Raw genomic sequence first — 18,810 nt, 5'->3', positions numbered from 1 at the left:
AACATGTTTATTTTCTCTCACGCAGTCTATTATTCCTTTAACATGCATTTATTTATTTTAAATTGTAATGTGTAGATGATAACTCCACATGACCCAAGCATTCAAGAACCAATATAATTATAACTTGTGGCCAGTGTGTGTTACAGTATCAACAAAAAAATCTAACAAAACGCCCAACAAGTCTGTTGTGCATTTCACATTCTCTTAATTTGGAAACAGGTATTAAAAACTGACACTAAAAGGCATATTTTAAAGCAGACTATGATTAAAAAGCAGTGAAAGACAACCTTACATTTGACCTCAACATGGCTAAAAAGAAATCCTTGTCTTGAAGAGTGTATTCATTAATCAACTAACACAAGAGTCTTCTATAGATAGCACTTCCTAACTAGCTAGTAAATTACAGTGAAGTTGTATTGTTTACAGTAAGCATGCAGTTAAAAGCAAAACCCACTTGTTTTTGTCGGTAAAGAATTCTCAAGCCAAAGTAAGGTACTATAATTACAAGGTCTTCATAACCCTTGGGTTTCAAAACATTTACTGTACAACTCCTTTTTTCTTTAAAAGGTGAGGAATCTGATGTTCAAAAAGATATGATTTTAAAACACATTTTACGGAGGTTTAATGTTATATATGCACTAATGTGATTAGTAGATTGAATGAATATCCGAGACTGAAATTTCCTTTAATTTTTCAATCTTGTTTTCAATTTTTCAATAAGATTTTTAATCTTATTTGAAGTTCAGACTTTTTTTCTCTTCATGTTTTTGTTGTTTACATCTCTTCCTGTTTTGGGTGGTTGGGTTGTGAAGTGTTCTGCATCCAATCCATTTTTTGGATCCAATCAGCCAATCAGAAAGATAAGTGCTTTAAAACATAATAATAAAAATGAAGCACTTTGTAACATGCAGTTAAAACTCTTTAGTTAAACACTTAACAAGGACCATATGTTTCTAACATATCAGATATCCTGCTGGGATTTTACAATGAGCATTTTGTTTTTCATATGTGCACTAATAATTTGATTAGATTCTTAAATGTGGACCATTTTTGGAACATTTCACATCTGCCTTTTCTGTTTCCACATATATTAAACATTATTTACGTCTCGCAACTATGTATTTGTACCTCTTTTAAAATATTCCAGACTAGACTCTGAAAACAAAGGTACTGTTTTAACAGATCTTTTCTAGTTTTCCTGTAGGGAAAAGGCTTCAGTTTAAAGATGGAATTAAGCACTATATTTTACAAGTTCACATTATATTGATATCATTAGTAATAACAACAGACGCAATTGTAGAAATAGTAAAAATATAATATGAGATTATATAGCTTCTATCGTGCTCTTGCCTTGAACCTTAGTTTCTTCTATAAAGAGAAGAGAATATGATATAAGGAATATTATTTCTAATATGGCAGTTAAAAACATTTTAATCGAACGACGTACTAGTCTGATTAAATACAGGTTTTCAAGACTACATAAAACTGTATTAAAAAAATCATTTCTTTGCAACGGGACAGCCTAAAATATACTATTTGCATTCATCTAAATTGCAGGCTGTTTATCAACGATTCCTCTTTTGTAGCCGTTCTCCAAAATGATACAATGATCTCCTTTATACATGGACGAAAATTTCAAGCTTACTGCAGACAGTAGAGGAAAAAGGCACAATTAAAAAAAAAAACATAACAGGAGGAAAAACAGGCTGGGGAGTCTGGGCGGGTCATTGGTGCATCTTTAATACAACTAGGCCTTATTTGGAAATGAACTGCAGGAAAACTAGGACCCACTGACTGAAGCTACCCACCGACAAATGAAAACGGAGCCCTCGTGAATAAGGTAATCATTCTAAAAAGGCGTTAAAAACGTGATTAAACTTCCTTACCTGCTAATTTTCTGAGCGAAGGCGCGGCGTTCAGCCATGACTTCGGTCGCTAGCTGGTGGGGCTCCCAGGCTCTCTGGATCTGCGCTGTTGGAGTAGAAAGGAGGTGGTTGGAATTAGGTACCGTAACTAACAGAAAATACGCGCGTCGACAAAATAAAAACAAGTCTGCCTTATTTATGGTTGGCAACAAGACAGTCTGTCTCAATTTACATCCTTTCTCCTATATCGATTTTGTACACGTATGTAACGTTGGTAGGAGTTGTGTAAGGATAGCTGAAAACGGTCGTGGAGCAGGCTTGGGGAGTCTCACGGCAAGAGATGAGCTAAACACACCATTAGTATGTAAGTTACTAAGTTAATATAACTTAAACGCGTGTAGTTGAATTTAATTAAATTATTTTTAAAATATCCATTAAAGATGTTAGCCCCGATAATAAATATTTATACGTATACTTCTAAGACAGGAAAGTGAAAAATCGAGCCCATAGTTTTAAAAGTTTAACAGACGCAGGGCAATACCATATATAAAAAGTGGTTAAACGACGAAATAACACCTAAAATGGTAAAAAAGTTAACTTTCTATGATAGGGGAGAGTTTTCTACTTTGAATACATTAGCTGATTTTATATTGATATTATTATAACTTATTTTGTCTTTCAAAATGCCCAGCGTCTGCAACATTATAAGAAACTGGTTCGGATGAATTGTTACAGTAATGAATTATTCATATCCTGTCTGGAGGGAAACAATCTTCTGGAATCGGAAATCTAGAAGCTAATAATCTGTGAACTGCATGTCGTTAGCACACTTACATCTGGCCAGCGTAGTTTCCTGAGATTCCTGTTACACATGCTATCAACAAGGAGAATGTATTATTTGCTTAAGGCCTAACTCATTAGGTAATTTGCACGACTAAGATGCAAAACAAAGACATCGAATCTTTTAAAACCAATATAAAAAAATAGTAAAACGATCAGCATTTATTTGTCCGACTACACTTATTAACGCTAACTTTAGCTCATAATAAAAGGTTCTAACAGAACATCCTCAAGCAGTTTTAATTCATATCTTTTTTTCTTGTCTGCGTCTGGATTCTCGAACTGATGATTTTGCGATTTTTTGTGTGGCGTTTTGCTGTCGATATTAAAATACCCTGCTCGAGGCTTACCGATAAACAAGAACAATCCACATGCCAAATGAAAACATTTTAACACTATACATACTGTCTCTTTAAGAATATTTTTTTAATAATAATTTTCTGCTTCACTCTTACAACTGACTCAAATGTATTTTTATTGTTATTTGAATAAGTCGATTTGAAGCACAGTATACTGACAGTATAATCGGCTGTTTTTTGTAAAACTAAGAATGATGTTACAAAGAAGTGTAGTCGAAACCTATATATATACCTAAAACCAGTTCACTGGAACGTGTGTGAGGAAAGTATGTCAAACAGGATGGGTAGCAGCTACACCATTAATATTTTTTTCTCGAATGTATGGCAGTAAATTCACTCAAAGATGATCCCAGTAGAGTAACACAACCAACCTCTGCTACAGCCCGTGCGTGGTGACGCAAACACTGTGAGACTGTCGCGCTCCCTCAAAATGTAAACACGCTGTTGGTAAGTCACCTGAAAGACTGATGTTGTTAATATGCTTTGTTGTCCTATTTTATAAGTTAGCTCATCGGACTGAGGCTGTAATCGGTATTAAAAAGTAGTGATTTAAAAAAGCTCTATGAACAGTAATTGGATCTTGATACAGAGATGCTATACATTAGACCGAGAGAGCTGCATTTCAAATTGAGCAAATCTTTCAAAATATTACATTGTTTCAAGTCTTCTCACGTGTTATTCTTGGAAAAGTGTTTCATAAACTAAGGCTAACACGGCGGTGGGGGCAAGTTAATTTTCTGCTCTTTACGAATAATACGATTGCCTTTATAATTTGTATTAATTTAAACGACTTTAATGTCCCTTTCAGTGAGAGAAATATATTACAGGAGATACAGTGTAGTGATATATATTTATATGTATGTAATAGTGGTACAGTATATACTTGTATATAACGCCGACCTTTTGACATTGGAGATACAAGTTAACGATTCCTTTTAGAAGTTCCGCGAAAGTCAGGAACATTAAAATAAACCTCTTTTTGTTTCATTAGCGAAGAGTTTTACACGAAATTACAGATTAGGAGAGAAGATGCAAAATAAACCACATTTTCATCTCCACACCGTTGCGATATCTTTTCAGCTTCTCATTGGTAGGCATGGTTATCTTTTTGAGATGTTTGCTTAAAAAAGTGCGCTATAAATTGTATTATTAAAATGTTTTATTGTGATTATCATTAATATATGGCTAGATCTTCCAAGTTTCAGTAAATTGTAAGCATTGGTTATGAATCGTAATTTTGAGAACGGTATTTCCGGAGTTTTCTAGTCTTGATGATAAGACAACCATAATGCGTTCGCGTGTTGTTACTTTTTTTTGCCGCAGTAAAGTTAAGAAATACCATATTAAGTATAAGAACAGGCCAGGGCTTTTTGACTGACTTGACTAAAATTTATTTTACTTTTATACTGATACGTGGTCTTCAGTTTTTGGCTGAAGTTACAGGGGGCAGTCATTACCAAAGGGTTGTGATGGGTTCCATTGCTTGGAGGCCAGAATGGAGAATAAGGAACCAGATGAGGTGGAGAAACTGAAAACGCGGTTTATGTCAGCTTGGCACAATGTCAAATACAGTAAGTAAATTTGATGGACTCTGCAAATTATTACAAAGGCTGTAGGTCGTTACTGAAAGAGTCAGTTTAGTTGTTCTAAACTTTAGGATCACTTTATCTATCATACCATACCACAACAGCATGAGAACCATTTCCGTTCAACAATGTTTTGATAATAAAATAGGATTTGATACCAAGGTAAAATTAAAAAACTTGTTGTTCTTTATCATGCTATTCTTTTCCGTTTTGTGTATTTGAGTTGTGTGATGTTTGAGGTCCATTTCTTGTTGAAATATTTTGTTCAATGCCTAGTCCACTTTGTCTACGTCCAGTTAGCCATGTTTACTCAAAAATAATAGTGCTTTCAACATAAACGTTAATCATTTTGTAATATGTAGTTCAGACATTTGGGTTGTGACCCAAAACTACATGCCTTCTGTAATATTATACTGGATGTCCAGCATTTACCTTTAATTTTGCAATGAACATTTTTTCATTTGCAGTAATAATTCAATTATTAGTGAGGTACTTTCTTGGAACCCATCAGTTTAGACATTTGTTATTCCAAACACATTAATTAGCCCATATTTGTATCTTAACTTGTGATGTACATGTATCTCTTTTTAAAAATCCCAGGCTGGATTCTGAAAACTAAGACATGTTTTAGCAGAAATTCTCCAGTTTTCGTATTGGGAAAATGCTATCACTTCAAAGCAGAAGGTAAAGATAAGTACCGTGTTTTATACATTTAAAGGTGACTTTTGAAGCATAATTCACTGCCAATTCTGATCGAGAGCAAAAAATGTTAATTTGATGCAGTAATTTTCATACTGTGTATCGTCTACATTTCTATACAGGATTTCTTTTGTTTGGACATTTAACCAAAAATGAACATAAATGACTTAAGTTTCATGATACGTAAATAACATATGCATATGAACTCAGATATATTAAAATTAAAGTCATGTTTTGTTTCTATATATATTAATGTTGCATAACATACAGTTGTGAGAAAAAGTGTGTGAAACCTTTGAAATTATATGGATTTCTGCATGAATGTCTCCTAAAATGTCATCTGATCTTCATCCAAGTCATAATAATAAAGTCTTATTTAACAAACAACACCCACAACAGTTTACATTGACATATCTTTATTGAACAAATGGTTTAAACAATCAAGGTCATTGATGGGAAAAAGTATGTGAACCCTTATATTTAGTAACTAGTGGAACCTCCTTTATTGGCAATAACCTCAACCAAATGCTTTCTGTTGCTGCTGATCAGACCTGCACAGTGGTTAGGAGGTATTATGTCCCATTCCTCTCTATACAAAACTGTTTCAGTTCATATATATTTTTGGAATGTCTTGCTTGAACTTACAGTATGAGCTTCAACATCTCTTCTTCTGAGGTCCTCTGAAATCTCTTTTGATCGGGCCATACTGCACTTCAACAGAATTCTGTTGTGAAGAGCAGGTAACCAAATTTGTGTGATTTTTTTATACGGCAGGGCAGGTCAAACCTGACTCATTGATTGGAATACCTGGCTCCAATTACCCTCTTTTCAAGATGTCATTATCCTAGAGGTTCACATACTTTTTCTCATCAATTACCTTGATTGTTTAAACCATTTGTTCAATAAAGATATGACCATGTAAAATGTTGTGGGTGTTGTTTGTTAAATAAGGCTGTCTTTATTTATTATTATGACTTAGATGAAGATCAGAAGATGACATTTTAGGAGACATTCATGCAGAAATCCAGATAATTCCTAAGGGTTCACAAACGCTTTCTCACAACTGTATCTAATGTCCATCTTCCTTTCTTAAAACATATAAACACTATGAGAATGGGTGGAACGTTTCCTTCAGTAAAGTATATTTTATTAGTGTCTGTTGTACCTGTTCCAGAAATGGAGAGTTCCTTGGAAGGCTGTAGCAGTGAGGCCTCCGAGAGTGAGCATGTCACAGGAAATGTAGAGGGCTTTCGTAAAGACTTCACCTCTCGCGTATGGCTGACCTACAGAGAGGAGTTCCCTGCAATATCCGGCACCAACATGTCCTCAGACTGTGGCTGGGGCTGTACTCTGAGGGCTGGACAGATGATGCTGGCACAGGCCCTGGTCCTTCACTTCTTAGGCAGAGGTTGGTGTGTGCAGTGCTCATATTTATATTCACTCAGCTTGGTATGTTTCAGTTATCTGCCAATCACATGAAGTACTTACGTGATGTTGTTTTTTGAATGACCTTCATTTCAGCTGTTGCACTACTGCTAGGCAATATTTTGCATTGTGATTAGAAGTACTATAAGAAATGGAAAAAAAATGTAGGTTTGAGTTATATAGGAATTTTGCACAAGCACAAGCATCAGATGTTTGACTGGTTTCATAGATGTTTTATCATAAGCTTTACACATTTCCACATTCATTTGGAAAGTAGTTTTGGTTGCAAAACATGATGGCTTTCTGTATGCTGTAACAAAGTAGAATTGTAATTGATAGTGTTTGTTGTAGATTGCCACTCAGTGTGAAATCACAAGGATTTTAGCAAGTAAAGATCCTTTATGTTGACCAAATGACTCATTTTTGTTGTATGTGTTTGTTTCTACATAAAGAACTTAAAACCATTTTGTCAAAGTAGATCTTGTAAGTAAGCTTTGTATTGCTATCGAGTTTTCATATTTAATATGTATTCAAAAGATACGGTGGGCAGATTTCTTCGTTCCCTTTCAAGAAAGAGGCTCGTTAAAGATTATAAAATAAAACTGAGAAAGTCAGATTTACAGCAGACTTTATGTTGTCATTTAGAAAACATTTAATGTAGTCAATTAGAAAGCAATATTTAAGCATTAACATGTGCTTCCTTTTGATCTGAAATATGCCATTAAAGATATCTTTGCCTATAAAAATAAGTAATGGCCACTTAAAGATATTTATAGGTCTGTTACAGATTCTGACACATTGCAAGGTCATAATGTTAATGCATTATAACCTTTGCCTTTGTCTTTACGGTTAGTGCCACACCTAAAGTGACCAGCCTCAACACTTATTCTGTTTGTTTAATCACTTTCATGAAAAGTCATGAAATGCTATCCTGTTAACCATCCGGAAGAGTAAGTATTGTAACATGATGGGAAAAAAAATGTTGATTGTTGCCTACTGAGGATGCGTAAATGCCCGAGACTCATAAAGGTAATTATTCAGTAGTAGAAAGAACTATAAATAATACAAACACTGTTTACTGCTTTCGAAAATTAGTAAAAAGTAAAAACTAAATGTTGTGACTGTTATAAAGAACATTGCCACTGAAAAAAGAGATGTTAATTGTACAGTTTGTATTACTAAGTATGTGGAATTATTATTCTGTTGAAATATTCTATTGAAATTAATCATGCATGCATGAAGTGCGTTATTTAATGCAACAATTACTCATGGTCATTTTGCTTTCTTTTAGTTCTTCATCATCAGGTAAGCAATTAAGCCAATAAATGTATTTACAGTCGGCCTTACAGCAGAGTTTCTTGCCATGCGGAAGGAAGGTGACTTAAGACTGCCAAGTATGAAAAAAGAATTTTTGCATTCAAAAATATACCTGTACATCTGAATAAAGTCAAGATTTTGCCCTGGAAATTGTATTTGAAGATACCTCTAGGACATGATTCTAAATCACAAAATGCAGCCAACGTCTTCTGTCTTTAATTCCAGACTGGACCTGGCCTGATGCATTAAAGATAGAAGGATTGGACACTGAGACGTGGACTGCCAATGCTGCCAGGAAGCTTGTAGCCTCTTTCGAGGCATCGTTGCAGGGAGAGAAGACACTTGAAACCAGTCCAATACCGCAGACTGAGAAGAGATCTGAGGATGACAGCTCCCACGTCGGTAGCATTTATCACAGGAAAATCATCTCTTGGTTTGGGGACTCACCCTTGGCACAGCTGGGTGTGCACAGACTTATAGATCATGGGCGCACATCTGGGAAAACAGCTGGGGACTGGTATGGGCCAGCTGTGGTAGCACACATTCTGAGGTATGCTTATGTAATGAATTAGAATTCACATGTGCTTGCCTTTCTAGTAGGTTTCAAAACCTTGGAGAACAACTTAATTACCTTGTGAGGCTCTGAGGTTTGCATGATATGGGTCAAAGAATATGAGCTAGATTAATTGAACAAATGACAGAAGGTTAACTGATAACTACTACTTTATTAAAATAACAGGAATCCACTAATGAGCTTATACAATCTAACCATTTAATAATAAAGTGAGAAAGACAAACAGTGCTGTGCGTTTCATATTTTTTGTGTGTATTATCCAAATACCCACAATTATGAATTAATGTTGTGCTTCATAACATGCAAATGAAGACCTTCTGTGGAAACAGTGTCACCTGGTGGCAAACAAAATGAAAACGCAGCACAGTTTATGTTTTGCAGATCTAGCTTAGTGTTTCTGCCTGAAATTTTACTCACGAAGAGGCAAAGCTAAGAAGGTATGCTTAAAGTTAAGCAGTGATGTTTAGATATGGAAATAACCTCTTCATAAACTGAAAATAAACTCTAAGTCAATTTAAGGTGCTTATGGACCATCTTATGGACAGCTTCATAAATGCCAGACTCTACTGGATTATATTAGTTAACTCAATCTACAAAGGCAAAAGATATTTTGCAGTGGGCCATGAAGAGTGCCTTTCTGAGGCTGTTACAAGGTCATTCAGTTGGCTAACACATAAGTGTTTGATTTTACTCCCTTGTTATTAAACAGGGCCAAATGAAATTAAACGCATTGAATTATGAATATGGAGTTATAAGGTAGCACTGGCCCTGTCCACATATTCTTACACACCAGAGAATAAATTCTCTTGCCACATAGTAGGAGCATGCAATATTTAGATGCCATTTAGTAATGTTTCTTAGGTGTAAAAAAACAATCAATTTGACTCAAATATGCTAGAATCAAACACTATTGTGCAGTGTATGCTTACCTTTGTGTCTCCTAGAAAAGCTGTTGAAGAAGCAACAGACCCTGAATTGCAAGGCATAACAGTTTATGTTGCTCAGGATTGCACAGGTATGAAAAATGAGTCTTGCTGAGAAGGGAGTCTGGGCATTGTGCCCAGCTTGACCTCCCCTTTGAAATTACAGAAAAAAACACAATGTTCAGTGTGGTTAAATGCATCTTAAGTGTTGCTAGTGTGTTGGCTTGTCATAGCTGCATTTTTAGCAAAGTCATTCTTCTCAATACTTCCCGAAGAATATGTCTTCTTCGTTCTTCTGGTCCTCTTTTTGTTCAGAAAATTCGTAGTCTTCAATAGAATTCAAGGCTGCAGTCGATGGTCTGATACAAATAAGAAATGTAGTCTCTTTCAGTGCATTGAACCTGCATAAAGAGCATTGGAGTGATAGGTCCTGATCGTATGAGCCCCTAACCTGCCTGCTTCTAAATCCCCTTTTGTATAAAAAGAAGAAATTGTTAAATCGTTAGGTACAGTATGTCAAATAAATACCGTATTCATGATTGCAGTACTGCTTTTTGAAATTTAATTCTTGCATCAATTTCATGCTTTTGTGTTGTGTAAGTGATGAATGACCCTAACGTGACCCCTTTTTTATATTGATTGGTTTCAGTCTACAGTGCTGATGTTATTGATAGTCACCAGGGGCGTGCGCAGGGGCTGGACGCTGAACCCAACACAGACAGAAAAGCTGTAATTATTCTTATACCCGTAAGGCTTGGAGGGGAAAAAAGTAATCCTGAATACTATGAGTTTGTAAAGGTAAATCTTACCTTATTGTTCACACTGTTGCCGGTAGTGTTGTGTGGAATGTCTGGGTGTCTATATAAAAGTGTGAAAATTATTTATTTTTTTTGGTTTCATTTAATTTGATGGCGACCAATGTCATAGTTGACAAAATATAGGGTGAATAGGGTATTGTCTATTTTATTGCTCCGCACGTGTCTGCCTGGTAAGTCATATTACCCTGAAAAACATAGTTTTAGATATATATCCACTGTTGAGTTGAGCCACATCTGGTGCAGATTTCTTTACAATATATATCAGATATATCTAATGTAAAATGTTTAAACAAGATTTTATCAGGTAGACCTTCTCTTCTGTGGAGAGAGGGATAACTGTGCATCCATATCAATCCATGGTTACCAAACTTTTGAGATTAATGTCGAATTTGGGAATGAAGAATAGGCCTGGGTAATTGGCACTCTTTTTGCACTGTGAGGTAATAACCTGTATTGGTGACACTCCCTCTTGTAAGAAAGGTAAAAAGAAGGAACAGACTGCAAAAGAATGAGTAGAGGGTAATTGAAAAGAAAAAATGCAACTTTGCAAATTTTTTCTTTCTTTCCACTTTTCTTGAAATGTACCTAAACTTTGTACATAAGTGTAATGTATTTATATTGATGTAAACATAAATGTCATTTAAGTAAATGTTTCTGTTGCACATTTTTGACAACATCAACAAATGACTGGTGTATTTTCTCATCTATTAATAACACAAAGATGGTCTTAAAACATAGGAGTGTTTTATCAATGATTGCACAGGTAGATTTTTCATTTTGCTTGAGGACTGTGAAATGTTTTATTTGAAATTGTTTTTTTTTAATCCCTTTTCCCCTCTTAATAGGGCATTTTAAGTCTTGAGTATTGCCTTGGGATCATTGGAGGGAAACCTAAACAAGCCTATTACTTTGTAGGGTTTCAAGGTTAGTGTTGGGGAAAGGAGATAATTTTACATCATTTTCATAAAGAGCTGTGAGAAGTTAATGCATTCATATTTGGTAAGCAGAACAGTTGAAATAGCACTCATTTTATTTTATCTGACCCATCAAAGCTGGGTCTATTCATCAAAACCAAATCTTCCAACTTGCAGGAGTAATTGATTTCCATAAGATACATGCATAATATTCATTTCAGCATAAAGTGAGGTTCCCTTTATCACCTTCATAAGCACTAAGAAACCTTCAGTTGTACATCTTGGCAGTCAATATTTACACATTTACATTTTACCAATTTGAGATACACTGTTGGATGATGTCTAAATGACAAGCAATACATTTTTCCTGCCAGCCTTTACTTCTACCAAGCATTTATCATATGCAAATTCGGGAATATAATTGCGTGTTTGTAAAAGTAATTTCTCCACAAAAAAATTAAATGACAGCCCCTTTACTATATAAAAAATGTGCTTATACAACCAGATTTGATTATGCGAAATTTAATCTGCCCTACAAAATGAGAAGAAAAAGATCCTCAAGATGTGCATGAAGCCTAACACTATCTATAGACTTTGAGCTATTCTGCATAGAAATTGGATGATATGCATTGTAATAATAAGATGTTTTTGAATAACTTGTCTTTTGTTTTGTCCTTGTAGATGACAGCTTGATTTACATGGATCCTCATTACTGCCAGTCTTTTGTAGATGTCAGCACAAGCGATTTCCCACTAGAGGTAATATGGAAATACAAAGAGCTGACCATGTTTTTAGTAATGTGAATTTAATAGTTTCTTTTAGTACTTAAAGGTATGAATCTAAATCAGCTTCAGCTCAATTACTGAAAAGAGAAGGTAGATTTATGTTCTTTTCTGACAAGTAAGGTTGGGACAGAAGAATGTAACAAGAATAGAGTTTGGAATAGTGGTCAGAATTTAGTAAGAGTAAAGAAGGTTCTTACAATATCTTCTAGTGGAAGGTTTTTTAATTGCTGTGTATTACTTGCATGGTATTCTAAAAGTTAATTTCCATCATAATATCTGTGTAAATATGGCAAGATATAACTATTCTAAGTAAATATTCTATATACAGTTTATTTTAATTGTTACCTTTTTTACAATTATTAACAGAACAGCTGAGTCATGACAGTTTGAATTCAGAGTTATAATTAATAGCTGTAGTTAACACAATAGTTGATTGACTTAATAGCTGTACTTAGCAGTAGTTATTTGGTTGAGTGGTATAGTTTTTTTTACCAGTTTCCTTTAAGCGCTTTCTTAATCAGACAACTCTTTCTATAGTACTATGTAATTCTGTAGCATTGCCATTTAGGGACAGCTACATTCGTGTTTAATTATTCATTAAAATCACAAATTCTGCCCACTCTGAACATACTGATTCAGTTATTTTCAGTGGGAAGCACACTTTACAGAAGAACAAGTAAAGGTTTATTCGGTGCTGAAAAGAGAATAAAAGAAACACAACTTTTCAGCTGTGGAGTCTCCATCGGGTGTGAAAAGTATTTTATTTATGATTTTATAGTCATACCACTGTCCATCGCCTAAAAAGATGCCCTTCAATAAAATGGACCCAAGCTGCACTATTGGATTTTATTCTAGAAATGTTAAAGACTTTGAAAGGATCACACAGGAAATTACAAAGGTAAGCAGAATTAATCCATGAGATTCAGTATCGGGTTGGTTTTTTTTAAAGATACTGTATGCTTACTAGCCGTCGGTTACATATTGGTTACTATTTAACGACTAGCTGTAATGTACCAGTACAGCAGGTGGCGCCATTTCCCTTAAAATGAAAGTGCTGCGTATTTTTTTTTAATTGACGTTTGTGTTGCGTTACTACTGGTCATAGGTGGCCATTCAGACAGTCAAGCCTCAAAAACATTTGTGTACTTAAAAGGTATTTTATTTAACCCTTTATGGTCTGTTTATATTTGAAAGTTCCACCAGTTGAAAAAGGTCTATGGAATCTGAATATGGGTATCAAAAAGGAGGAAGGGGAGATTTTCAGAGAGAATGATATTAGACTCGTGAATCTAGGTGGTGGACACTAGCCGAAGTCCACCCAAGGAGCCAAATGTCAATAGTGTCTTACAGAATGAGTTTTACTTTTTTTACACTCATAAAAGGTCAATAACAGTTGTAGGTTTTAAGAAAGTTGTTTGTTAAATGATTTCTTTTGCTGATTCATTTAGTCGTTTTGGAATATTTGAATGGCAATAAATCTGTCAATCTCATGTTTTGTGCATATTTTAAACTTCAGTGATTTTCCTTTTTTTTTGTTTGTGTGTGTGTGTTTCAGGTTTTAAAGCCTTCGTCTAAAGAGAAATATCCTGCATTTACGTTTGTTAAAGGTCATGGACAGGACTATGACTTCACTTGTTCACAAACCCTTGAGCAAAAAGAATTGCCTTCTGGAGAATTAAGGAGACCTGAAACTAGCATGGGAGATTTTGTGTTGCTGTGAACATACCAAAGCCAGTGTAACAAAGTGAGGAACAATTGCAACTAAAACTAATTTTAATACTTGGTTTTGTGAAGATAGTGAAGATATTTTAAAGCTTGAAGTCTCAACATGGACAGTTCATGTACAAATAATATACAACAAATGGTTTCTAAAACAATGGACATTATACACAAAAATAATAACTGAAATACTAATGCTTTGTCAAACTGCTTTGGTGCTCTGGACCAAAACATATTACCACAACATTACTGTGTTATAAAAATAAAGGTTCCAAAGTCTGGAAGAGAATCAGTTTTCTGATGATGATTAGAGGTTTTATTGGGATATCGAGCACAGATCATCCATGGAATAAAGTGAATTTTTGTATATATTTGGAGAAATAAATACTATACTTTGATATCTTCAGTGCCACATGAAGTCAGAATTAAAGCTTAGCATTTTACTTAAATTACCAGTTAAAGATAGAGCAAAAATAAAATATGAGAGATATCCTTGGGAACCTAAAAACTGTGCTAAAATTCTTGCACATTTTTTGCACATGCATATTGTTACTAGAGGAAAGCTGTTGTATACATTTATGGTTTTAAAGCAGAGATATTTAAAACTTCATTATTATTAATAATGCCATTCAAGTAACGGGAAACCCCAAAACTGTCTTATAAATGATGTTTTAGGTAACCAGTCCTCCTGCTTTACAATTGCTAATTGGGCTCCTATATAAACTTCTCATTATGCGCATAGTTTTGTGAGAAATAACATAATTAAAAACAAGTTCCAGTTTTCTACTATCATTCTATTAGTGAATCTAGATCCAGTATTGCAGTTGAATAAGGAAGCAAAACACAGTACTGTTATGTAAAATGCATGAAATGTGTTAAACCGTAACAGTGTTTTCATATTCAACTGTAAGAAAATTTGGTAACATTAGAGCAGAACAGAAGAGCACACAGTTTAGTTCTTGTATGCATTTATTGCTTGCGAATGTAGTGAAATTAAGAATGTTTCTTACTTTATGGTGCCATATTTCGTATCTAGAATAGTGCAGCAAATCTGTTTTTTTAGATAAGTTTATGCATTCATTTCCCATTGATCTCATTTTTATTCTAAAGAGAACAGTAAAATTCCATAGAAAATGAGTATATTCTCTTTTTATTGGAGTCTGTTAGAATTCTGACAGCACTTCACTGTGCACGAACATGAAACAACTGTGTGCATTTCTGGTTATTAGACATCATGGCTTTTAGTTTTCTCTGAAATTCAGGTCCCAGGTATTGCTTTTCTTGCCTGGCTATACAGTATGTAGCCTACCAAGAGCTTTTGATTGTGCCATTCTTTTAGAAGCAATTCTTTGTCATGTGTTTAGTACAGGACAAAAACTGTAAAATAAAAGCTAGTTTTGTAAGGCTTTATAAGACACAGCTAACTGCACTAAATTAAAACTAGTCATACGTACTAACCATTTATACACTCCATTTAACTGACACAGAAAAATTCGACACAGTGAAACACACACAATTGGTAATTGTCCGGAGGAAAAGAAAATATCCTTTTGCAGAATGTAATGTTTCCATGGCTAAGTCCTCTGATCCTTCTCAGTTTGAGCAATGGTTTGTTGTTTTCGTGTTAAATACAAATTCTTGTATTAGCTGGTGAATGGCCACAGATCAGGCACCCATATGGGAAAAAGTTACTCCTCTGATGTTGAGCACCAAAGGGAAGAATTGGCTGTCTGTTAGACTTGGTGTTGAAAAAGAGTATATTGGCATGAGGACACAATAGGATCATTTTAGCTTTGCAACATGTAGCCTATAGTCAGTAAATTCATTTGTGGTCTGTTTTTAGGAAACGGGCAACCTGATAGTACATTGACCATTACAAATGTAAAACATGACCGCGTGTTCTCAGGATTTTGTCACTGCAACATGAAAGGGCACTTGTATTAGGGATGCTCTCCTCTGAGGAGATTCTCTGTTCTGTGTGTATTTACAGAGATGTATGAATATTTGATTAATGAGTCATGGTCTCTGGAGAAATTTAATAACTGCTCTGCTGTACAAAGCTAGCTCCTTCTCTGTTAACACAGCTGCCAATAGTGTCATTGACATCGCTGTCTTGTTAAAATCTAATATATTCCACAGAGTAAATTCCTCAGTTAAAAAAGGGATCTATGAGAGACATCATTATGTTCACAATTCTTAACTATTAGCTACTTCATTTGTAAAGATTTTTCTTTTTTCTCCCCCTCCGGATATAAGTTATGGCCATTCTTTAACGGAAGGTTCGTCCAGTTTTTGGTGCAAAAAGCTTGTGTTTAGAGTAACAATACCCCCAACATTTGTAAAAAGCAGTGCTTCTTCTTACAATGATATTTTATGCCCTGTGGTGAACACACTGAATCCTTGTCATACATTTTATTTCTATAAAAAGGCTGAAATTATTTAAAAGGATCCATTCATATTAATTTAATTTACGGAATATGCAAAGAAGGACAAGGTAAAACCCATTATAAAGCTGTGCTTGTACATAGATTTAAGCCTACAAAGCAGCCATTACTAGAAACAAGAAATTACTTTCAAATAACTTGTTTAGAGATCAGTTATATTTTTATTCTTCACGTTCTGTGACAAAGATCAAAAGTGCAGTTTAGAATAAAACTGATCCTGACCATAGTTATAGTACATTTTCTGTAAGAGTATAAAGTAGATTTGTGTCAATTATGATCACTAATTAGCCTGATTTTTTACAAAATATATAATGTATGTGTAAGGTTTACTATATTTTGTGGTAGCTATTAACAGTTATTAAAGAACATGTTAGCTTCCAAATTTCATGATGATGCAAGTATGCCAAAAACATTACGGTTCCTGCTAATTATGCAAACCTTACAGATTTTGCTTGTGATTAGAAATATTTTAGACTGTATTTTTCTTTATAGTTTAAAAGGGTTTCAAGTTGTCCAGACTATGTAGATGCTACTACTGTTTGATGGATGAAAGAGTGTTTGAAGGAAAAGGTCCACATTTTCATCTGGGTTTCTCTAAATGTACTAAATACAGTATACTGTAACATCAAATAAAAAACAGAATTTTCAAAAACTGTGTATAATACAGAGTGAAAGATGGTTCTGTTCAGGTTTCATTGACTGGTTAGCATATCAGATGGTCAGACAAGTACTAACTGATCCAAACCTTGTGGGATTTCACTGCATCCTTGAAGTCATGCATCACCTTATACTACACTAAAAGTGCTGTGTATTTCTTCTATATCTTCCCTTGTTTTTAATTTTTTATTTTCTGGCCATGAAATCTGTTTTTCTGAAGCATTATTTGCCATGTTCTTTTTGACCACATGTAAGACAGTTCATATGACCTTACTGAAATGCTATGGGTTTCCTCAATAGAAGAGCATTTCCTACAAAATGGGATTTGTTTTTCAGGGTAAAACACTGAAGTATAAAAAGAGGTCATTTAACTTAATAATAATGCAGCAACATTCTAAGATAATGTATTTGGCTTAGCTAAAATGCTAAGAATGAGAATAAAATGTATATTATGTTGATTAAACAACATCAAGTCATTTTCTTGTAGCATTTTATAGTGTGTATTTTACTGTATAACTGCAATGCTAGTGTAACATACAGTTGTTAATGCTTTGTTTTATTATCACAAAAGATTTGGCGTGGAGTATCATTCAGAACGCACTGGAACAGCTGTACAGAAAATCTGGCTTTCTCTTTACCTTCGTCTTACTACACATTGACGTTTGAGGTTTGCAAATCCAATATGGTGCTCTTTTTAGCCATTTAGTATTCTGCTACATCTTTCTAAGCTACATTTTCTATGTAAAACTTACTGCAACACTTTTCCTTAGGGCCACAATCCATTATTGTAGGCTTTATAATGAAGCCGCAATAAAACCCTCAGTAATTAAAGGGGATTCAACAGTAATTGCCATAGTGAATCAACTTAATCAGTACCTGTATTAAAGAGTCAACCTGATGTTACAATCTAACCTTTTTAATGCTAGGGGAAATTAGAATGATAAAAAATTATAAGTGCGATAATCATTTCTTTTTTAAAATACTTTTGCAATGAGTCGACCATTGTCCAAGGCAAATATTAAACGTCTGATAAGAAAAAAACTGTAAGCACTGTGGCTGGGAGGTCAAAAAGGAAATGTCAGGCAAGGAGAGGAGAAGTAATGAAATGTCATTTGTCCCTACCAGTGTCTGCCATTGTAGAGTGAACCCTAACAAATGTTATGTACAGAAAGAGTCTCTTTTTGAGAGACACAACCTAAGGATCCACTGCAATACTGATCAGAATTGTGTAGTAATATTAAGATGTACTCACTCATCAGATGGGCAGTATTCTTAATCTTCCAGATTATTATATTATATCACTGTACCCAAGCACACAGCCTTAACAAGTAGTAATTGACAACAACAAAAAACATATTTAATGTGTAATTCATATTTCAAAAGGAAACTTTAATTCCTTTACCACTGCACACTACAGTATGTGAGGAAGTTAATAATATTTAAAATCTCAAAAATTTATTGCAACATCTTATTTTGTTGTTTTTTTTAAATAAAGAACATATTAGTACACAAAACCAGAAATAAATTCTGTACGGTCTAATTTTCTTAAATAAAACACAGATATTTACATTTACAGACAGTTTTATATCTATTAATTTCAAGATATTATACAGGACACAAACTTATGCTTAGTTGCCTATAATTTGTTCCTACTGTAGAACAGGAGTTTACATGTACATGACTCAAAAGGTTGTGAAAATAAAATCTATAGTATGAGAGATCACAGTGTTCGTTCCTAAGCATATTTTTATCTGATGAAATTTATTTCACATGGTAAACGAAAGCGAAGGGCTGATTTACTTTTTACAATTCATAGTTAAGTACCATAATATCCCGCTAGAATAATGAAACACAATACATGTAATACAAAAAATTGACTTTCAAT

The 18,810-nt window shown here is 34.3% G+C and overlaps 3 protein-coding genes across 21 annotated transcripts in view; 2 read left to right on the top strand and 1 right to left on the bottom strand.

Annotated features, from left to right (window-relative positions):
• Positions 1-2,023, bottom strand: part of dock7 (dedicator of cytokinesis 7) — a 59,372-nt gene extending 57,349 nt beyond the window's left edge. For all 17 annotated transcript variants that reach the window (XM_088598598.1, XM_088598599.1, XM_088598593.1 and 14 more), the window contains exon 1: positions 1,887-2,023. In XM_088598598.1, the coding sequence (XP_088454724.1) occupies positions 1,887-1,924 (38 nt within the window). In that variant the 5' untranslated portion in view covers positions 1,925-2,023. The remainder of the gene's footprint in view (positions 1-1,886) is intronic.
• angptl3 (angiopoietin like 3) overlaps positions 1-18,810 on the top strand; it is a 157,820-nt gene that overhangs the window by 19,326 nt on the left and 119,684 nt on the right. The window lies entirely within an intron of this gene.
• On the top strand, positions 1,724-16,920 carry atg4c (autophagy related 4C, cysteine peptidase). Of its 3 annotated transcripts, XM_088598615.1 has the most exons (12): positions 3,253-3,511; positions 4,056-4,154; positions 4,489-4,635; positions 5,251-5,334; positions 6,524-6,757; positions 8,317-8,641; positions 9,610-9,680; positions 10,238-10,386; positions 11,252-11,330; positions 12,002-12,078; positions 12,884-13,003; positions 13,661-16,920. In XM_088598615.1, the coding sequence occupies exons 3-12, from the start codon at positions 4,560-4,562 to the stop codon at positions 13,823-13,825; spliced, it is 1,380 nt and encodes a 459-aa protein (XP_088454741.1). In that variant the 5' UTR covers positions 3,253-3,511; positions 4,056-4,154; positions 4,489-4,559; the 3' UTR covers positions 13,826-16,920. The 3 variants fall into 3 exon arrangements, with proteins under 3 accessions (XP_088454743.1, XP_088454741.1, XP_088454742.1); XM_088598617.1 differs by lacking the exons at positions 3,253-3,511; positions 4,056-4,154 and adding an exon at positions 1,724-1,840; XM_088598616.1 differs by lacking the exon at positions 4,056-4,154.

The sequence above is a fragment of the Lepisosteus platostomus genome, chromosome 11 (assembly GCF_059453375.1).
Source record: "Lepisosteus platostomus isolate fLepPlt1 chromosome 11, fLepPlt1.hap1, whole genome shotgun sequence".
NCBI classification, from domain to species: Eukaryota; Metazoa; Chordata; class Actinopteri; order Semionotiformes; family Lepisosteidae; genus Lepisosteus; species Lepisosteus platostomus.
Note: the sequence above shows the minus strand (reverse complement) of the source record. Positions and strands in the feature narration are given on the sequence as shown.